The 18,929-nt window shown below is 45.2% G+C and overlaps 1 protein-coding gene and 1 long non-coding RNA gene across 3 annotated transcripts in view; one reads left to right on the top strand and one right to left on the bottom strand.

Annotated features, from left to right (window-relative positions):
* Window positions 1-722: 722 nt before the first annotated feature.
* On the top strand, window positions 723-18,504 carry LOC121830293 (uncharacterized). 2 transcript variants are annotated; one of them, XR_013052308.1, is made up of 3 exons: window positions 771-893; window positions 5,455-5,552; window positions 5,644-5,783. It is a non-coding gene; the product is annotated as an uncharacterized LOC121830293 (long non-coding RNA). The 2 variants fall into 2 exon arrangements; XR_006073458.2 differs by lacking the exons at window positions 5,455-5,552; window positions 5,644-5,783 and adding an exon at window positions 16,019-18,504 and having other exon boundaries at window positions 723-893.
* The window catches only part of Eeig2 (EEIG family member 2), a 54,634-nt gene continuing 43,965 nt past the window's right edge, over window positions 8,261-18,929 (bottom strand). Inside the window, exons 7-11 of the mRNA XM_006979449.4 lie at window positions 18,233-18,328; window positions 17,242-17,431; window positions 17,014-17,141; window positions 16,188-16,257; window positions 8,261-12,669 (exon numbers count right to left, since the gene is read on the bottom strand). Coding sequence (XP_006979511.1) covers window positions 12,627-12,669; window positions 16,188-16,257; window positions 17,014-17,141; window positions 17,242-17,431; window positions 18,233-18,328 — 527 coding nt within the window. The 3' untranslated portion in view covers window positions 8,261-12,626. The remainder of the gene's footprint in view (window positions 12,670-16,187; window positions 16,258-17,013; window positions 17,142-17,241; window positions 17,432-18,232; window positions 18,329-18,929) is intronic.

Consider the following 18,929-nt stretch of genomic DNA (forward strand, 5'->3'; position numbering starts at 1 on the left):
TAGGGGCCCTTACCTATAATCTGAGCACCTGGATGATGACACAGGAGGATCATAGGTTTGAGTCCAGCCTGGGCTACATGGTGAGACTCTATCTCAAAAAAAAACAAAAACCAGTTCCTCTGCCCAGCTTTTCCCAGGGGTGATGCAGCTTTAAAATCTAGGATTATCCTTTTACTTTGCATAAACCATTATATGAAAAAGGAACATGGTTGTTTTTTTGAAGGGTATAGAAGTCTCCCTTGGTAATCCCTGTCCACGAAGTGTGTGTGTGTCTAGGTGTGTCTGTGGTGGTAGAAGTTGAGCCCCAGGGCTTTGCACATTTTAGGCACATGCTCTACCATTGAGCTGCACCCGCACCCACATGTGAATACCCTTCCAGAGCTTTCTGCCTGGAGTCGGGGCGGTAGCAGCTGCAGGAGAGAGAAATGTGGCTTTGTTTGATGGAAGAGAGAAGGGGCCCCAAGGGGAGATTCTTGGGTAAGGCATGGGAGTCCCGAGGCAAGTCAGCCAGGCATGGCTGCTCCACAGTGTTAGAGCCCCTGGTGTCCATCTTGAGAACTGCGGCAGAGACGGTGGATTAACCTGGGGTTTCCTCTTGCATGGCCTACACTACCGGAAAGGAAGAGAGGTGGAGCTCTTTAGCGCCTGCGCCGCCGCTGCGCCCCCCCTCACCCCCCCCGTGCTTTGGTGCTTGTTGCTAGGCGACACTACCGCCACTTCCTGTGTGACAGTGAGGGAAGTTGAGAAGTGTAGTCTATCTTCTAAGAAGCCACATGCCTACCTACTCAGTCATCTCCTAAGGAACCAGAAGAAAACGGACATGTCCACCGCCTGTGCCGCCCCGTACAGCCTGAACTCCCTGAGGCTGTTCTGTGGCTGCAGTCGGTCCCTGGGTAAGAGCTCTGTGGACACTTATCCTTAAGCTGAATCTCCCAGGGTTAATAATCAGTGGATTTGGTGAGAAGGCTTTCATAGAGAAGAATCTTCACCACATAGGCACTGCTAACCAGTCCTCCGACTCTCATAGACTAATCCATCAGATTGCCACGTGCCCCCAGGTGCTCGAAGGTGTCCACGACCTAGACAGAGATTTACATTCCTTTCCACACTCAAATGCCCCGTCTTTGCCTTTCCACGTCTGTGCTCAAGGTTTGCCTTAGAGCTAGCTCCCTGCTCATCGTGGCTCTTTGCTGAAGTCAGTGTTTTCTAGCCGGGGTAAAGAAGCCCTTGATCATATCTTCCTCCAAAGTCAGTCCCTCAGCTCTCTTGATGTCTTGATCCCTTACCCACAAACCCTTTGTGTGCTCACAACTACCACGGAGATGAGAGCAGCTCTTTGTCTATCTACATTTCCTGCACCGACCTCTCCCTCTTCCCCAGAGCTGCCACATTCTCGGCAAGCGCTTTACCACCAAGTCACACTTCCAGCCCTTGGCTTGGACGTACATCCTCAGTTTGTGTTCACGTCTCAGGTTTGACAAACGCCTTCCTCTGCACATTGACAGGTTTATTCTGTAGCCCTCTTCTCTTTTCTCTCTCCTTTGCTGCTGGGAATGTATCCCAGGGCTCCATGTGCGCGCTACGGGTGCTCTACCATTGAGTCTCATCCCCCAGCACAGGCCCTTGTTCTAAAGCCACACCCTTATCCTTTAGCAGCCCACCAAGGATGCTCATTCTGAAGAGTGAGGAAAACTAGAGATTGCAATAATTGCAGAAAGCAAGCCAGGTGTAGTGGGGGCGTGCCTGTAATCCCAGCACTTGGGACATGGAGACAGGGGTTCAGACGTTCATACGTTCAGAGTCATCCTCGACTACCTAGTGAGTTTGAAGCCACCCTGGGTTACGTGAGGCCCTGTCTCAAAAACAACCAAAAATAACCCTCTCCACACACAATAAAAACCAAATGTAGAAAATCATCAGGTTTGCTAGGGAAGTTTTGTTCCAGTTGTGTGTAAAATGGCCATCATGGGAAGCTCATATAAAAGCGAAAGAGTATTGTAGCACTGACCTAGTTAGAGAGCCGCGTCATCATCAAAATTGTTTTTCAGATGGAGTGGCCAAGCACCTGGCAGCCTTCAAGAAACAAGTAGAACAGTGCAAGGACACATCCTAGCACACTCACAGTTCCCTCTGCTCTCTACAAAACGGCTTTTCCGCGGCTCCTAACCAGACTCGACACACGCACACACACACACTGCAGAACGGAGACTCCCTTAAACAGTGCCCTCTCCGGCCATCGCCCCTAACCTGTCACCTGTGAGCCCTTCACTCTCCTGTCACAGCATATTTGACCCTTGCTCTTGGAGTTTGATGTTGAGTGACAGATCTCTCCATCCCTATTCCATCCCCGTCTGGGAATTTTCAGGGAGCTTCCTAAGAAATCAGATGTGGGAAATGTACTCTTTGAGGCCCTAATGTCTCAACGCTACCATCGAATCTGGAACCTCACAAGCTTCGGAATGAGGGTTCTATTATCTGGAACGAGGTTCTATTATCTGGAGACATTTAAGAATATCTCTGTGCTGGGATCCAATCCAGGACCCTGCAGATGCTAAGCAGGTGCGTTGTCGCGCTCTACCCCAGCCACAAGTGTTTGTGTGATTTTAAGGCCCCTCCCTTCTATTTCTACTAGGAACACATTGTCCCACATATCTCGAGTAAAGCATGTTCACTGCTGTCATATTTTCTGGACTGAGCACTGGTTTGTGCTGAGAAGTTGATGGATAGAGGAGAGGAAGTACATTTTCTTGCAAACTTAAATTCTGGTTGAATTTCAAGTGTCTGAGACCCTGTTTTGCAGACTCACGATGTAGCTGAGCGTGACCTTGAACCTCTTGCTTCCACCTCCCAAGTGCTGGGATCTCAGGCCTGTGCCGCCGCACCCATTTTCTGCAGTACTGGGGATTGAACCCAGGTCTTCCATACATGCTGGGCAAGCACCTTACCGTCTGAGCTGCATCCTCAACCCCCAGACAGCTGAGATCTGGATGGGGAAGGTTGCTGCTACCTTAAAGTCTCCCTCAAAACAAACACAAAACAACAACTAAGCCCCAAAGACCCTTTTTTATTCCCAGCATGCTCGAGGCCTGATTTTGATCCCTTAGCAGCACAAAACAAAAGATGCAGCTGGATGTGGTGGCGCACACCCACAGTTTCAACACTCAGGAGGCAGAGACAAATTTGAGGCCCACCTGGTCTACACTCCATGCTCTAGGACAGCCAGGGCTACATAGTGAGACTCTGCCTTCAAACAAAAACCAAAACCCAAACAAAGGAGGAAAAACTGCAAATTATTTTTCTTATAACAACCTTACAACTTAAATTATGAAAGGAAAAGTAGAGTTCAGTGCTATGGATATTGCTCTGGATGCTGTGAATGTGTTGCTCTGATTGGTTAATAAATAAAGTGCTGATTGGCCAGTAGCTAGGCAGGCAGTATAGGCAGGACAAGCAGAGAGGAGAAGTCTGGGAACAGGAAGGCTGAAAGGGCCGCCATGAGAAGCAAGATGTAAAGATACCAGTGAGCCACGAGCCATGTGGCAAGTATAGATTTATAGAAACTATAGAAATAATTTAAGATGTAAGATCTAGTTAGCAAAAAGCCTGAGCCATTGGGCCATACAGTTTTAATTAATATTAGCCTCTGTGTGTTTATTTGGATCCGAGTGGCTGCGGGCCTGGTTGGGACTGGAGAAAACTCCAGCTACAGTTCAGAACTATATAATCTAAAATAAAGCTAATAATACCTTAATTCTTTTTATCCTCATACTCACCATCTCACGGCCTCCTGGGGGCTGCTGGCTTCTCCTATTCATTGCTTCCTGAAGAGCAGCTCTGCCCACTATTCTGCATAGAATCCAGTGGATTGTCTATGTTTTACACCAGCTTCCCCCAAACAGCATAAGTGCATGAAGTTTTTACACTTGTTGTTCTTGTTCTTTTACTGATACATAGTTTAAATATTTATTTTTTAAGTCTTATGGATATTTGTGCATATCTGTGAGTAATGTATGCACGTATACTACATGCAGGTGTCTGTGGAGGTTCAAAGGGGACAATGGATCCCTGGAGCTAGAGTTCAGGCGGTGGTGAGCCACCCAGTGTGGGGGCTGGGAACTGCATTCTAGTCTTGCACAAGAGCAGTAAGTGCTCTTAACCACTGAACCTTCTCTCTAGCCCCTATTGTATATTTTTGATGCAATTTATAAATGCAACTGGATGTGCTCCATTCTTTATTGACAACATGTTCTTTTGCAAAACATTAATGGTTGTATATGGAAATTCATGCTAAAAATCCCCAATTGCTCTATTTAAAAATTTGATTATTTTGTGTATAGGGTGTTTTGCCTGCCTGTGTGTCTGTGAACCGTGTGCATACAGTGCCCTTAGAGGCCAGAAGAGGGCATAGTATTCCCTGGGACTGGAATTAAAGACAGTTGTGAACTGTCACATGGGTGTTGGGAATTGAACCTTGGTCCTCTGGAAGAGCAGCCAGAGCTTTTAACCACTGACCACCCCACCCCCAAATACTCTTGAGAATGTAAAGCAATGTTCCTAAAGAGCTTGCCCTTCCTATCCCTTCCTAGAGACAACTGAAAACATCTCTTGTCCTCAGTTCATTAAGTGTAGATTCCTGTTTTGCAAGAACTAACGACCTTTTGGGGGACAGGTTGTTTCTTACCCCGGCATCCTTCCACCTCAGGTATTTCACTTGAATGAGCCATATAGCTTTAAAAAATTATTTACTTATTTAATGTGTATGTGTGTAGGTGTTTTGCCATGTGGTTGGCAGAAGAGGGCATTGGATCCCTTGGAAGTGGGGTTGCAGACAGTTGTGAACCACCATGTGGGTAATGGGAATTGAACCTAGATCCTCTGGGAGAACAGTTGGCATTTTTTTTTTTTTTTTGAGACAGGGTTTCTCTGTGTAGTTTTGGTGCCTGTCCTGAATCTCGCTCTGTAGACCAGGCTGGCCTCGAACTCACAGAGATCTGCCTAGCTCTGCTTCCCGAGTGCTGGGATTAAAGGCGTGTGCCACCGCCACCTGGCAGCAATTGGCACTCTTAGCCACTGAGCCATCCCCTGGGCAACATAGTTCTAAGCACAGTAATTTAAGATGTTTATTCTCCAATGATTAAACTGCTGTGTGGCCCAGGGGATGAAGAATGCGGTTTTGTAAGAGGCAGAATTTTACCTAAACATTTGCCTGAATAAGTTTTCATTGTCACTCAATAGGGTCCACATTGCCAGACTGTATGTGAAACTTGTTACCAACTATGGCCTCCAACTCCTACTTCCAGTCTGGGCAGCTCTAAAACTTAGCTTTCTGCTATTACAACAAAACAGTTAGCCAGAAGTGGAACTTCAGAAACCAAAAGGCAAGATTAGTGCATTTAGAGACTTTCCCAGAACTAGGGACTGTGATGAATTAGGTCTTGGTTTTTGTTTTGGCAGGTGGTACTGTCCATGTGCTGAGTTGTCCATCATGGAGTCAGTTGTGCTAAGATCTGGAGGCCTGTTACACCCGCTGAATTGTATATACATTTTTGCCTGTAATTATCTTTTTTCTGCCCATTTCATTCTGTAGTCTGTGATTCAGGCTGGCATTGGCCAAATTATTTAAACCAGTTTCTTTGCTCCTAGAAACACTGCAGCCTAGATCCACACCTTAACCTTGACCCGTTGGACTGTGGGTGTTCACCGAATGACCCTTGCGTTTCCACTGTGACGTCTGTGTCCTGGCCTATCTCTGTGGGTGCTTTATCGTGGTTTTCATTCAGTGCTTCCTGCTGGGTCTCCTCATGGACCTGCACTTTCAGAACCTTTCATTACTCCCACACCACAGCAAACATTTCACCTTACTTAAGCAGCATGGGGAAAAGACTTCATACACATTTCTGGCAGATATTTTAAATTATTTAAAATTACTACTGAAAAAAATATCCAATGTGCCCCCCCCTGCCCCCTGGTTTTATTCCATGGAATATATGTGCAGAGAATCACTGGGGAGTCACTGAAGGTCAGTGCCAGGAGGTGGCACACTTTTCCTAAAGTAACGCATACACTGTGGTTTTGACTCGAATTAGAGCTGAGATACAACGCGAAGCAAACCAACACCAAACCAACCCAAAACCCACCTCGGATACCAGCTCGAGAGGACACCTCAGTTTAGCAGAGTTGTAATCGCATAGGAATGTGTCTGAAGCAGTTCCTGCAGGAATACCTCTGACTGACATTTCCTTGTTACAGGGTTTCACATAGACCAGATACCACAGCTCCAGGGAATGTCTAAATTTGGCCTGTCCAGTTTGCTTTCTAATTGTTACATAAACAGGGGCTAGATTAATTTGACCCATGATTTTCTACCTCACCCACACGGAAAGTTTCAATAATGACGTAAGCGATAAGTAGTCTTAGCTTGCTTTCTCTGTTGCTGTAATAAAGGGTTTCTTGGGCTCCTATGTCCACAGCACAGGGCATCATCATCAGGTGAATACATGGCTTGCTCAGCCTGCTTTCTTACGCGACTCAGGGCCACCTCTCTTCAGGATTGGGCTCTCCCAGCTCGAACATGAATCAAGTAAACGTGCTGCAGACTGATCTGGTAGAGGCGTTTTCTCAAGTCCCTCTTCCCAGGCGACTCTAGCGTGTGTCAAGGTGACTACACACTAGCCAGGACAGTGGTACACGGGTTGAAATGGGTGGGGGAAAGAAAAGGAGGAAGGTCAGGAGACAGGAAAGCCACCAGATGCAGAGAAACATGGGGACTCTAGGCTGGAGACGCAGCAAAGAGGTAGGTCAGAGGTCCTGCCTGGTTTTGCTATGATCTGGTACCAGGTTATCCTGTGTCTTGGGGATGGGTTTGGAGACTCTTCCCTATAGTGCCCATATTGTATCCCCTCCCACCAACAAGAAAGATGCTTAGTGGTCAAACCTTTTATGAGCTGCACTGTCCAGGGGCCCAGATGATGGGCAAAAGGATCTGGCCTCCAACTCCTGACCACAGCCCTTTATGAACTTTCCATTGCTGTTTCAGCATCAACAGAGGGGAGTGCCAGTGTTGCATTTCCTTCCTAAGTGGTCGTTCTAACCTGTGGTAAGAAAGGTCTGGACAAGGATATGGGTGACTCGATGTAGTTTTTTAAAAACCTAATTCTTAATTTTTTTGGGCAGAACTTTAAGAAGTATCCTTATGACCAATTTAAAATCTATGGAAACCCTTTGTCACACCTAAAGCATTTACAAATATGGGTGGTATACCATAAGCATTTGTAAATATTTAAAAAGATCTTCTTGGAAATGGCAAAAGGTGATGTCTACAGTCACAAGACCCGCGCTGGTGAGAGGCAGTGAAATCCTTAGCCAGGGCAGAGTTAGAAGGTTACTACTGCACCATCCACAAGTTGTAGCCTAATTCCTACGCTGAACAGGAAGGAGCAAGATTTTTCTCATCCACACCCATGGTAAACTGTTCCAGGCAACAAATAACTGGTCTCCCATGTGTTTGCGTTCAGGTGACAGTGAACACTTCCATCACATCAACCTTTTAAATCCCTGCCCATGTTCCTCTCTCCTTTTCATCACAGCCTTAGTTGGGACGCTGCTTTGACTATAGCGCACCCAGTGGTCAGTGGCTGGTGCCTGTGAAACTTAACTGTCTTGGATCACACTTGAACCTGGTGGAACTTTCACTGAGAATAGCTACTGGTTATTCATGAAGTCTGCTCAATGAAGAGACAGGGTAACCGGATCCTAGGAAGAGTGCCATTGGCTGAAGTTGCAGGGTGTCTGTAGTTATTGTGGGCACTTAGCTAACTTCTGCCTGGAGCCAGGCTGTAGTACAGGCTACAGACCACTGGCAAAGTCCTCCTGATGTAGCAAAGATCTTCCATGGCTGGGAACCTCAGTCCAATGGCTCAGAGGAAACAGCACATGTCTCTTTCTACTGATTTTTTTTTTTTTTTAAAGCAAGATCACACTCTGTCGTCCAAGCTGTCTTGGAACTCAATATGTAGCCCAGGCTGTCCCAAACCCATGGTGATCCCCCTGCCTTCTGACTGCTGGGATTTCAGGAATGAGCCACCCTACCTCGCTTCCTAATATTTTAGAAAATACAGGGTTGGGGAGATGGCTCAGTGGTTAAGGATCTGCATTCTGTTCCTAGGGGTTTCATGAGGACCACATGGACATGCACAAACCCCCATACACATAGATGAAAATAATAAAAATAAAGTCTTAAAAAGATTAGGAGCATCTAGACTTTAGAGATACTGCTTTTTATTGAACATGTATAAGATTCACTTTTACATTATTACAAACATTTTACAAACAAAATTTTATTTTGTTATAAAACATTTCCTGGATTTTATCACTGTATAGTTAAAACATAAGACATAAAATATATAACTATGAAGGTCATTCTCCAAGTATTAGAATACTGACGGAATCACTTCATTTTCTTTGTTCAGTGGTAAGGGCCAATCCCAGGTCTTGCACATGCTGGAAGGTTCCTTACCACTGAACTAACTATTCCTCAGCTATTAATAACACTCTTCATAAACACTGTGTAAACCTCCAAATGATTGAAATAATATAGAGGAAGGTAATCCTCAAGACATATTGTCAAAATTAATCAAATTCTTCTATAGTCTGTCTTTCCTTACATTGATTTGGCCAATGAATATTGATGAAAGAATTATGTAAGTAAGATAAACGTACACATTTGAAAATACAGAACACATTGTAAATCAAAATGTTTATCAGCTTTGTTGTATGGGGAGACCACCCTATTACCATTTAAAATAGTTTGTGTCTACATTTTCTGATGAAAATCACATGGAGAAGGGGATAAGGCCTTATTTCCAGGGTAGTCTTAACTTAGGCTTACAACAGGAATATTTCATTCTTACAGCTCAGCTACTAACATTATGCACAGTACCTAACTAAGCCAATATGTACAGTGGCCTAACGCAGTCTCAGCTACCTTACTTGATGATATTCACAGGACGTACCATCTAAGAGGACTGAATTTCTAAGACGCCCACACGAAAGACTTGTGAAGAAAACAATACAATCCCGTCATATGAGCCCACTGCCTCTCTGAGATTTGTTATAAACACCGAAGCCTACAGTTTCAGAAGTGCTTCAGTGAAATGTTTAGTGAAACTGTCAGTTTATACTTCAAAAGTGGTTTATTTAACATGGAAATCTGAGAGTCTGGAATTGCTTCTGGAGGCTTTGACATCAAAATTACCTGATTTGAAAAAAAAATGTTTTTTGAGTCAGGGTCTCATTCTGGGCTCATGATTACCATGGAGCCCAGACTGCCCTTGAACTCAAGTAGATTAGTTAACCCAGACTATCCTTGAACTCAGAGATCTTCCTGCTTCAACCTCCCAAGTGCTGGGATTACATGTGTGAGCTGGGATTTGAATCTGTTTAGAATAGAGATTAGTTGAAGATATTTTTTTTCCTTATAGTAACAAAGGAAAAGTTAAGTGGTCAACTTCTGTGGCTCACAGTTTTATACAAGAAGAACAACAACAACAAACTAAAAAAACAAAAACATACACAGAAGAATCTAGTTTGGATATTAGTCTCATGGATTTATGCTGGAATGAGATGGTGGAATTTAGGGTTGTTGGTCAAGCCTTTAATATCAAAAGTGTTAATCTACATTAGTTGTTTGCACCCAGACGCCTTTAATACCACCACAAAAGGGAGCCCACATTCAAGTGTAAACCCATGGCTCAGGGCCTTCTCTGCCTTTTCCTATGCTGCACATCCTGTAGTCTTGTCGCCAGCCTGTCGCAGGAGAAGCTCTCCTGTGCATTCTTCTGAACGAGGCAGGTTAGATGCTTCCTTCTCATCACAAGCACTAGCTCTAAAGAGTGCAGGTGGTCTTTTCTCTAGCACAGAAGAAGAAAACAATTCATCCCTACAAAATTCTACAAGATTGGACTTGAAAATTTGACCTAAATAGTAAAAAAAAATAATTTGTTAGGACTCCACTTTTCCAAGTCTATTGTTTTCTAAACTCAAGGCAGAATTAAAAGTAGACTAGGCACTCAGCAAACAGCTTTGAAACGAGCCTGTGGCTGAGAGACTGACAATAGATGCCCTGCAGAAAGTAAAGAGTAGACAGGCAGACACTCAGGCAACCCTTCACATTCTGATCAGACTGTACTGAAATATGAATGCAGGACAGACCCCAGAACACCAGGGGAGGAGAGACCAGATTTATGCTGACTATAGAGTCACAGCTAGCCTTTTCCCTTCCAACCCAATGCTTCTACTTATTAAGTGATTGTTTTATTCCTTAACAATATGTAAATCAAGATTATTTAGTAGCTGCTAAAATAAAAAAGGCATTTTCTACAATTTTCAAGATCTCTTCACATTTTTATTTTTCCTTTTTGAGATAGGGTATCATCCAGCCTCTTTTGGCCCTCAACTCCCTATGAAGCCAAGAATGTCCTCAAACATCTGGTCCTCTTGCCTCCAGCTCCACAGTGCTGGGGTGACAGATGTGCACCACCATGCACAGTTTATGTACTGGGGATTTAACCCAGGGCTTTGTGTAGTCTAGGCAAACACTCTGCCGACTCAGCCATATTCCCAGGCCCACACATTTTATTTTTCTAACTAAAAAGAAATAAAAAAAAAATTAAAAAAAAATAAAAAAAAATAAGGATTCTGTATCGTTTAAAATACCAGGACCTAATCTTGTGTAAAGGCAGAAGGCCAAGAGCGGTAGCAACTCTTTCCTGATCACAGCACCTTGTGTGTGTCTGACAAGTAGCCTCCGTGAACCAAGCTCACAATCCAGCTATTATCACCTTTAGAATCCAAACTCATTTGCAGAAGTGCCAATAAAAATATAGCCTAGAAATTATTTTTAAAATAGAAAAATATGCTTTTAAAATTGTCAGAATAAACTTCTCTAAATAATATCTCCATTATCTGCAGCTAAAACTTTCTTTGATCTTTTTGTAGCATACAATGGATCTTCTCACTTGAAAACAGACAGCATGTCTCCACCTATTTAGATAACATCTTCCCCGGTAAAGATGTTCATGCCAATATCCCAACCTCCAAATATGTCTTCACATGATTCAGAAAATTCTTTCTCTTAGTATTCAAAATATTCTAAAACAGGGTGTCATCATTTTAAAAAATTCAGCATGTACTTGTAAAAATAGTTTTGGATTAATGTAGACTACCTAATTCTTGAGATATTAAAGTAAAAATTCTAATACGAACAATTCCATTTTTTTTTCCAAACTTCCCAATCTGGATATTCAAACATTGTATAACTCGATCCTCCTTTTGTCAACATAAAAAGGTCTTGGCCAGAGTAATTCTGTGCTGACCTGCTGTGTCCTCAGACATGATTGTGCAGGTGAGGCCTGGGGCATTGCTGGCTCTGTGCCCACCTCAGGCTTCTCTTCAACAAAGGGAAGTTTAGCTCTTTGCACAGGATTACTGTCAAAACCAGAACAACTACAGCTTGTGTGCTGGGCTGTTGCCATGGATCCAGGCTAGGTGTTTGTACCCTCAAAGCTGTATCAGAGGTATGTCACAGTCTGCTCTGGCTTCAGACAGCTAAATTCCGACACAATAAGGAAAACAGTCTCTGGTCAAAGGGGCTAAAGTAGAAGAGCGCCAGTGCCCATGGCATCAGTGAAATCCAGCAGCCGCTCAGACGTCTATCCACTGACATGGTTAAGTGTCAGCTCACCAAAGTCTGGCTTCCGTAGGAAGGGTGCCATTTTCCTGATCATCTTACAGTCTTCCTTCTGATCTGACTGCTGAGACCAGCAAGTCTTAGTACTGAATGGCTAATGAATCAGCTTTTCTCCTAGCTTGCCCCTGGTAGCCTAACAGACTGGTTATTAAGCTTACTTGACTCTTACAAAGTGCTACTGGGATGTTTGCAGTGCATCTGATATTAATGACAAGGAACAATATATATCGAATATTCAAAGCTTTCTTTCCATCCGCCTATCTCAGACTTGGACACACCTGTCATTGACTTATGTCTGACACGTTTAGAATTATGCAGTATTTCAAATGTTTAAGTTATAACATTTTCCCAAAGCACGGATACTTTCTGTCAATTATTGCATAAAAGGCGTTAATACACTTAGTTCAATGCTATATGTAGTAGGACATGGAAGATTTACTTTATAGGAATTATAATTATTTTGATAGCATTTATGGGTTTAAATTGACCTCACATACTGTCTCCTAAATGTAAAATTTAAAAACAGAGCCCAGACCTGTCGAGCACCCCTGCCTTGCATTTTTACGCTGGAATACCAGAATCACACCCAGATGTGTCCAATGTCGTTTTCCTCTGAGGTGCCTCGAAAGTACAAGCAGGCTGGGTGCTGACCGGGGCCAGGCCTTCAGCTTCCATTCACATGCTCCCTCAGTGGGTAAGTGGCTTGGAATGACGGTGGGCGTGCTTTGAGAAGGAATCAGCACTGCTTTCCTCTTCACAGATGAACTGCACTTTGAAAACAGGTTAATTGTTTTTCTTACATGCTTGACCTAAACACCGTGAAACACCTATTGTCCACACCTCACGTACACAGGGAAGCTTCTGTCTGCTGGCGGCACCTTTAGCGTTTGATCACAACCTGCTCATAGGCTCCAGATCCTACCCTGAAACAGCAGTGAGGGGGTACTTTCAGAACTTGAACTGTAAAGGTGGCAACTTATGAATACATTTTCTCCCAGGTACACACACCAGGTGGTTCTTCCCATCTCCCTCCCTCCCTCCCTCCCTCCCTCCCTCCCTCCCTCCTTCCTTCCCTCCTCCCTCCCTCCCTCCCTCCCTCCCTCCCTCCCTCCCTCCCTCTTTTCCTCCTTCTCTTCCTCCCTCTTCTCTCTCTGTTTTTGAGACAGGGTTTCTCCCTGCAGCCCTGGCTGTTCCGGAAGACCAGGCTGGCCTTGAACTCAGAGATCCATCTGCCACCGCCTCCTGAGTGCTGGGTTTAAAGGTATATGCCGCCACCACGTGGCTCCAGGTGGTTTTTATTGAGTTTATTTCTACAAGGGTTAAAGGTTTCATACGCACAGACACACAAGACAATCCTAAGATCAGTCTCAGCTAGGGCAGGCAGTACACAGGGTTTTCATGAAGTTAATGATGAGAATCTTTAGTTATAATACTGTAGGTCTTACTATCTTTCTAGAAAGTGGAAAGCTTTTTCTTTCTGTTCTCTCTCCCCCACCCCACCTCTCCTCTCTCCCTCTGTTTCTCGACTTTCTCTTTTTCAGACAGGGTTTCAAGTAGCCTAGACTGGTTCATCCCTCTCTATGTAGCCAAGGATGGCTTTGAAGTACAGTTGCTCTTGCCTCGACCTTGAAAGTGCTGGGATTCTGAGTGACAGGGCTCAGGGTCCCTTTAGTCAATGTGCGGATGGCTCTCTGTACGGCCAGCATTGTGAATCCACCATGTGATGGAGATGGAAAGGGGAAGTGTGCTTGAAGAGCAGGGCTTTTCCTCTAGCATCTCGGTGTAGAAGACTTCCGGCTGTCCCCACCTCCACCTCTTCTCTTCTGCATACTTTAGCTGGAGACTCTTTCCTCAACTCCCCTGTGGGTACGTGATTAAGTTTTCCCACAGATGAAGAGCTATAGCAACTCCTGTCTCTCTAGCATACAAGGAATCCTTACCCTGGGTTGGTAGCTACCCCAGCAGTCCAGGAAGGTGAAATATCATTGGCCTGGCCATTGCATTCTTGGGATTCTGTGCTACAGCCTTTACTATAACATTCCAGGTACGAATTGACCTCTAACAACGAAATAGGCTAAGTAACTTAATTTGCAAGCTTTGTGAATAAACCCATTCTGAGATGGCTTATGTAAGTAATGTCCTCATCAACAGGAGACTTCCTGTGGCTCTTGTTAAGATGGATGTGCTTAGGACCTCAGTTTTGTGAAGTCAAAGGAGGAGCACGCATCTTTCTGCTGTTGTTTCTTGGTATGCCAGAAGAAAGGCTCTCACTGTGTCTTTTAGATGGCAGCTAGCTTTAAGCTTTTTTTTTTTTTTTTTAAACTCATGTTCACACAAACTTAACTCTTTTTTTTAAAGGTTTATTTCTTTATCATGTACACAGTGTTCTGCTGCATGCATACCTGCAGGCCAGAAGAGGGCACCAGATCTCATTACAGATGGTTGTGAGCCACTATGTGGTTGCTGGGAATTGAACTCAGGACCTCTGGAAGAGCAGCCAGTGCTCTTAACCACTGAGCCATCTCTCCAGTCCCCGCTTTAAGCTTTTGAATGGGTCATAATTGTACCTTTTCTCAGAAGCATCTTGGGTGATCAGGGGAACTTTAGTGGCAGTGCTGCATGGAGGTGAGGGTCTCACTGCTAAAAGTTAGCGGTAGGTACCTATTTCATTTGTCAAGGTATCAGAAATCCTTCCCCCCATACCCGATGCTTCACTCAGAGTGTACAGAGTTTAACAATCTTGGAAGCAACCACGATGGCTGGACTCATTCCTTGGAGGCCTCATATGAGGTGTCTGTGGCATGCCTTTTCCCTCCAGGTATACCATGACTACTGCATTTCTTCCCATCACACAGCAGGGATAACCCTGGCACTGTAGCCATGGCAACGAAATAAGCCAATACAGCGACAACAAGGTCAATGGGAATGAGAATGGGCTTGGGCTTTCAATACATACTTGTAGAAGGAAGGAAGGGAGGGAGGGAGGGTCCCAAGACTCTCCTGGGATTCCACCCACCATTCCCTCTTGCGTGTGCTCTTGGAAGATGCTCGGGTGTGTAGGGGGTGGGAGGCTAGCTGAAGCTGGGCTTCTGGGGGGCCGTCAGCCATGATGGGGGACACTTTCTTGGTGACGGAGCTGTCGTGAGTCACCCTTGCTTCTGTAAGCCTGGGAAGCTCACCAGCTCACCACACGGGGCGTGGGCAGAACTGTTAGTTTGCTCCATTGCACTTTATCTTAGCATAGAGAAGATGAGAATACGTCAGGATACCAGAAGGGAGTATGTATGTGTGGGGAATAACGGCTGGAGAATTTTCAAATCTGATGAAATCTATAAGCATGGATATCCAAGAAGTTCAGTGAAACTAAAACAGAATAAACACAGGGAAACACCCAGTCACATCTCACTCCAACTTCTAAGAAACCAGTGGCAGAGAGAAAATCTTTCCGGGTGCGGCGGCACCTGCCTTCTACCCCAGCACTCGGGGGGCAGAAGCAGGTGGCTCAGGAGTTAAGAGCCATCCCTGCCCTTCTAGAGGCCCTGAGTTCAGTTTCTGGCATTTACATCGGTGTCTCGCAACTGTAACTGCCCCAGGATATCCAAGGCTCTCCCCTGCCTCTGTGGATTCCCCTCCCCCCTGCCCCGGCCCCACAAGTACACACACACACACACACACACACACACACACACACACACACACACACGGAATACATACATGCAGGCACACATAAAAAAATAAATCTTTAAAACAGCCAGATATACAAATTCTGTAGGAAAAATTAAAACTAGAAATGGAAGCAGGCTTCTTGTTTGAAGAAAGTGAAATGTCGCTAAGGTCAAGAAAGGTTAAAACCAGCTTTGCTGTGAGTGGGTACACAGCTGTTCCCGGAGGTAAGGGCACTGGCTGGAAATGCTTGCTCGGTTCTGTCTAAAACAGGAGGCTAAAATTCTGTGCTAAATAGGCTTTTTATGGTCCAATTGTCAGTGCTCTATTTGTCCAACATAGTCTAGAAATACATTTAAATCAAGTAACAAACTAACACAGAATATAATGTTGAGGACGTGCAGGAAAGGAAAGAGGATTCCAGTAATAACCAACTCTTCTCAAGGGTGTACAAAGGTTGGTCCTATTTCAGCCACAGCGTAATGAAAACTGCAACCTCCGTCCTTTACTTGAGATTTTTTTTTTCCCACAGAGCCCAGGCTGGCATCAGACTCTCTATGTAGCCCAGGATGACCCTGAACGCTTGAACTTTCTGCTTTCACTTCCCAGGTGCTGCTATTTTAGGAGGGAGCTACCAGGCATGTTTACGGCACTCTTGAAGCTGACTCGAGGGCTTCGCTCTTGCTGGGCAAACCTTCTAACAACTAGCGACCTCTCCTCTCCTCGTGGATCAGGATGCTCTGTGTTTTAGCAGGGCGGTATCTGGTGGACGACATACCTGTTCGGAAGGTGGTGGCTGCCGAAGGTCGTACTTCCTCCAGGCCCCACAAACAACCTCAGGCCTTCTTCTGCAACACATAATTGGGATGCTCGTTAAGCAGACGGCCATCAGACGACTACCCAATAATATGCATATTGTAGTAATCCACATTTTACATTGATTAAACGTATCAAAGCTCTGAAAGAGACAACTGGAGCCAGCCTCCAGCTCCTTCTCGCCAACTTCCCCAAAGCTCCTTTTCTCTGAACAGGAATGACAGCTCTTTCTACAAATTTTTCATGAGGTTTAATTATTTCTATTTCCAGCCAGTTACACAACAAAACAGCCAACTGTTAAGTGTTCTCTCTTCCACCAGCTTGAGTAATTGCACCTTTCAAGTTGGTGGCATATAAATTCTCAGTTTCTGTGGAAAATTAGAGGAGACTGCGGGATTCTATTCACTACTGTTTCAAGACCACCACCCCAGCCCTCCAAACTGGGTCAGGGACCTGACACTCATAAAGTGCACGGACATGAAAGCTTTCTTTAAAATTGATCTGTTACCCCCTCTCCCCACAACTACCAGTTCTGGGGATTGAACCCAGGGCCTCATACATCCTAGGAACTGGCTGTACTACTGAACTACGCCTCCTTCAGCTGATTTCTTCACTCGTTTGTTCCTTTTCCAGCATCACCAGCCTTCGTCAGACAAGCTACAGAACTATCTTTGCTTTGGCGGACGGGGAATGATTCTACACATGGGCGGCGGCAGCCCGATCAATCGATCCTGTGGGCTGACGCAGCTGTGGACCTCAGCACCCGCCCGCATCCGTTCTCCGCACACCTTCTGCACTGGAGTCGAGGCTGAAGTCCTGACTCTGCAGGATTTTCTCCACAATGTCATCCGCATCCACTCTGGTGTCGTCAACCCGCTTCAGCTGAGACTCAACCGAATCCTGCTTCACCGGGCACCTTCGGAAAGAACCACAGTTGTTTGCACCTTTTGTACTGATGGGGTTCAGTTGCACATACAGGTGTGTTTTACACGCAGCGTCGCCGCGTGGGCGGGCACCTGGTGAGCTTCTCCGAAGCGTCTCCTTCCCTGTCAGCGGAGTCAGGGTTTGGTTCAGCTGTGGCCGGCTCCATTTCATCACACGGCTCCAGAATGCTTTCCACTCCTGTGGATGTGCTTCCCACTGAGGTATTTCTCCTGTGGCAGAACTCGGAGAAGCTGGATGACCGGGAGTGGCATGTGCTGTACCCTGCCGGAGGAAAAGTCACTTTGCATGTATTCACGCTACCAGTCACTCTACAACCGAACTTTGTCCGAATGTGTGCACATGTTGAGATGGGTGCACGTGCATGTGTGTGCAGATGCACACGTGTGAGCGTGTGTAGAGAGGCCAGTGGTTGATCGGGTATCCTCTCTCACTGGCCACCTTACTTTTGAGACAGGATCTCTCGCTGAGCTTAGGACTTGCTGATTTGGCTGTAACGGTCCCTGAAATCCTTCTGCCTTTGTCTCCCCAGTGCTTAGATTATAGGTGTGAACTGTTGTGTCCGACTTTCACGTGAGTGACTGAGCTCAGGTTCTCAGGCCTGCATGACAAGCATTTTACTGAACCATCTGTCATCTCCCAGGTGCAATGTTTTTCAGCCCACACCGGAGTAACTTCAAGTTAATTACTGAATTTTATTTTGTTTGGGACTGGCACCTGCTATACAGCAAGCAGAGGCTGGTCTTGAACTTGCCATCCTTCTCTCCCAGCCTCCCCACTGCTAGGATAACAGGTGTGTACCACCCCCACTTGGCTTCAAATCCCTTAAGAACAGTGGTTCTCAACCTGTGCCTCCCAATCCCTTTGGCAAACATCCAACTCCAAAAATATTTACATTACGGTTCATAACAGTAGCACAATTACAATTATGTAGCAACGAAAATAATTTTATGGTTGGGGGTCACCACCACTCAGGGAACGATATTATTAGGGTCACAGCATTAGGGAGGCTGAGAACCAGTGATCCCGAATAATAAGGAGTTGAATCCCACTGGGGGCCTCTACCTGAAACTTTGGACTGCTGGCTTGCATAGCTGGATGTTCTAGAATGTCCCCAGGCACCAAGTTCATCTGGAACAGAGGCACTCTTTGCTGAAAGATCTGCAACAAGTCACGTGATGTTACTATAACAAGTTAATGTCCAATTTGTACTTTAACCTGCAGATTTTATTAATTCGCAAGTTCATAATCAAGGAAAACGCATTGTAAAGTGATAGATTCCTTCAGATTGGTACAATGAAAACAACTACATCACAAGAAATGAAAGAATACTTAAATGTTTTAGTTCATTGGAAAGTTAGAGTACTTTCGTAATGTTTAGTAGCAGTGTGTCTTAAAACCATTAGGGGTGTGTGTGTGTGTGTTCAACATTTTTCTTATAAGTCAGTCCTATTCTTACAAATTCTCATGCAACTTCTGGATTTTGGCAGTTTTTCCCCCTTTATTTATTTGACAGGGTCTCATACAACCCCAGCTATCCTTAAGCCCACTCAGTAGCCGAGGCTGGCTCTCCCTGATGTCCTGAGTGCTGGGATCACAGGTGCGCAGCACCACGCCCTGACCCTTCAGTGTTTTTGTGTTTAGGTGGTGGTGAGGAGATCGTCCGTCTTCAGAATTCACCTTAGCAGTGAATCAAACGCCTTCAGTCTTCAATGTCAGCCTTCCCAGTGCTAGGCTACACAGGGGAGTGGGGGGTGAAGAG

The sequence above is a fragment of the Peromyscus maniculatus genome, chromosome 6, assembly GCF_049852395.1.
Source record: "Peromyscus maniculatus bairdii isolate BWxNUB_F1_BW_parent chromosome 6, HU_Pman_BW_mat_3.1, whole genome shotgun sequence".
NCBI lineage: Eukaryota > Metazoa > Chordata > Mammalia > Rodentia > Cricetidae > Peromyscus > Peromyscus maniculatus.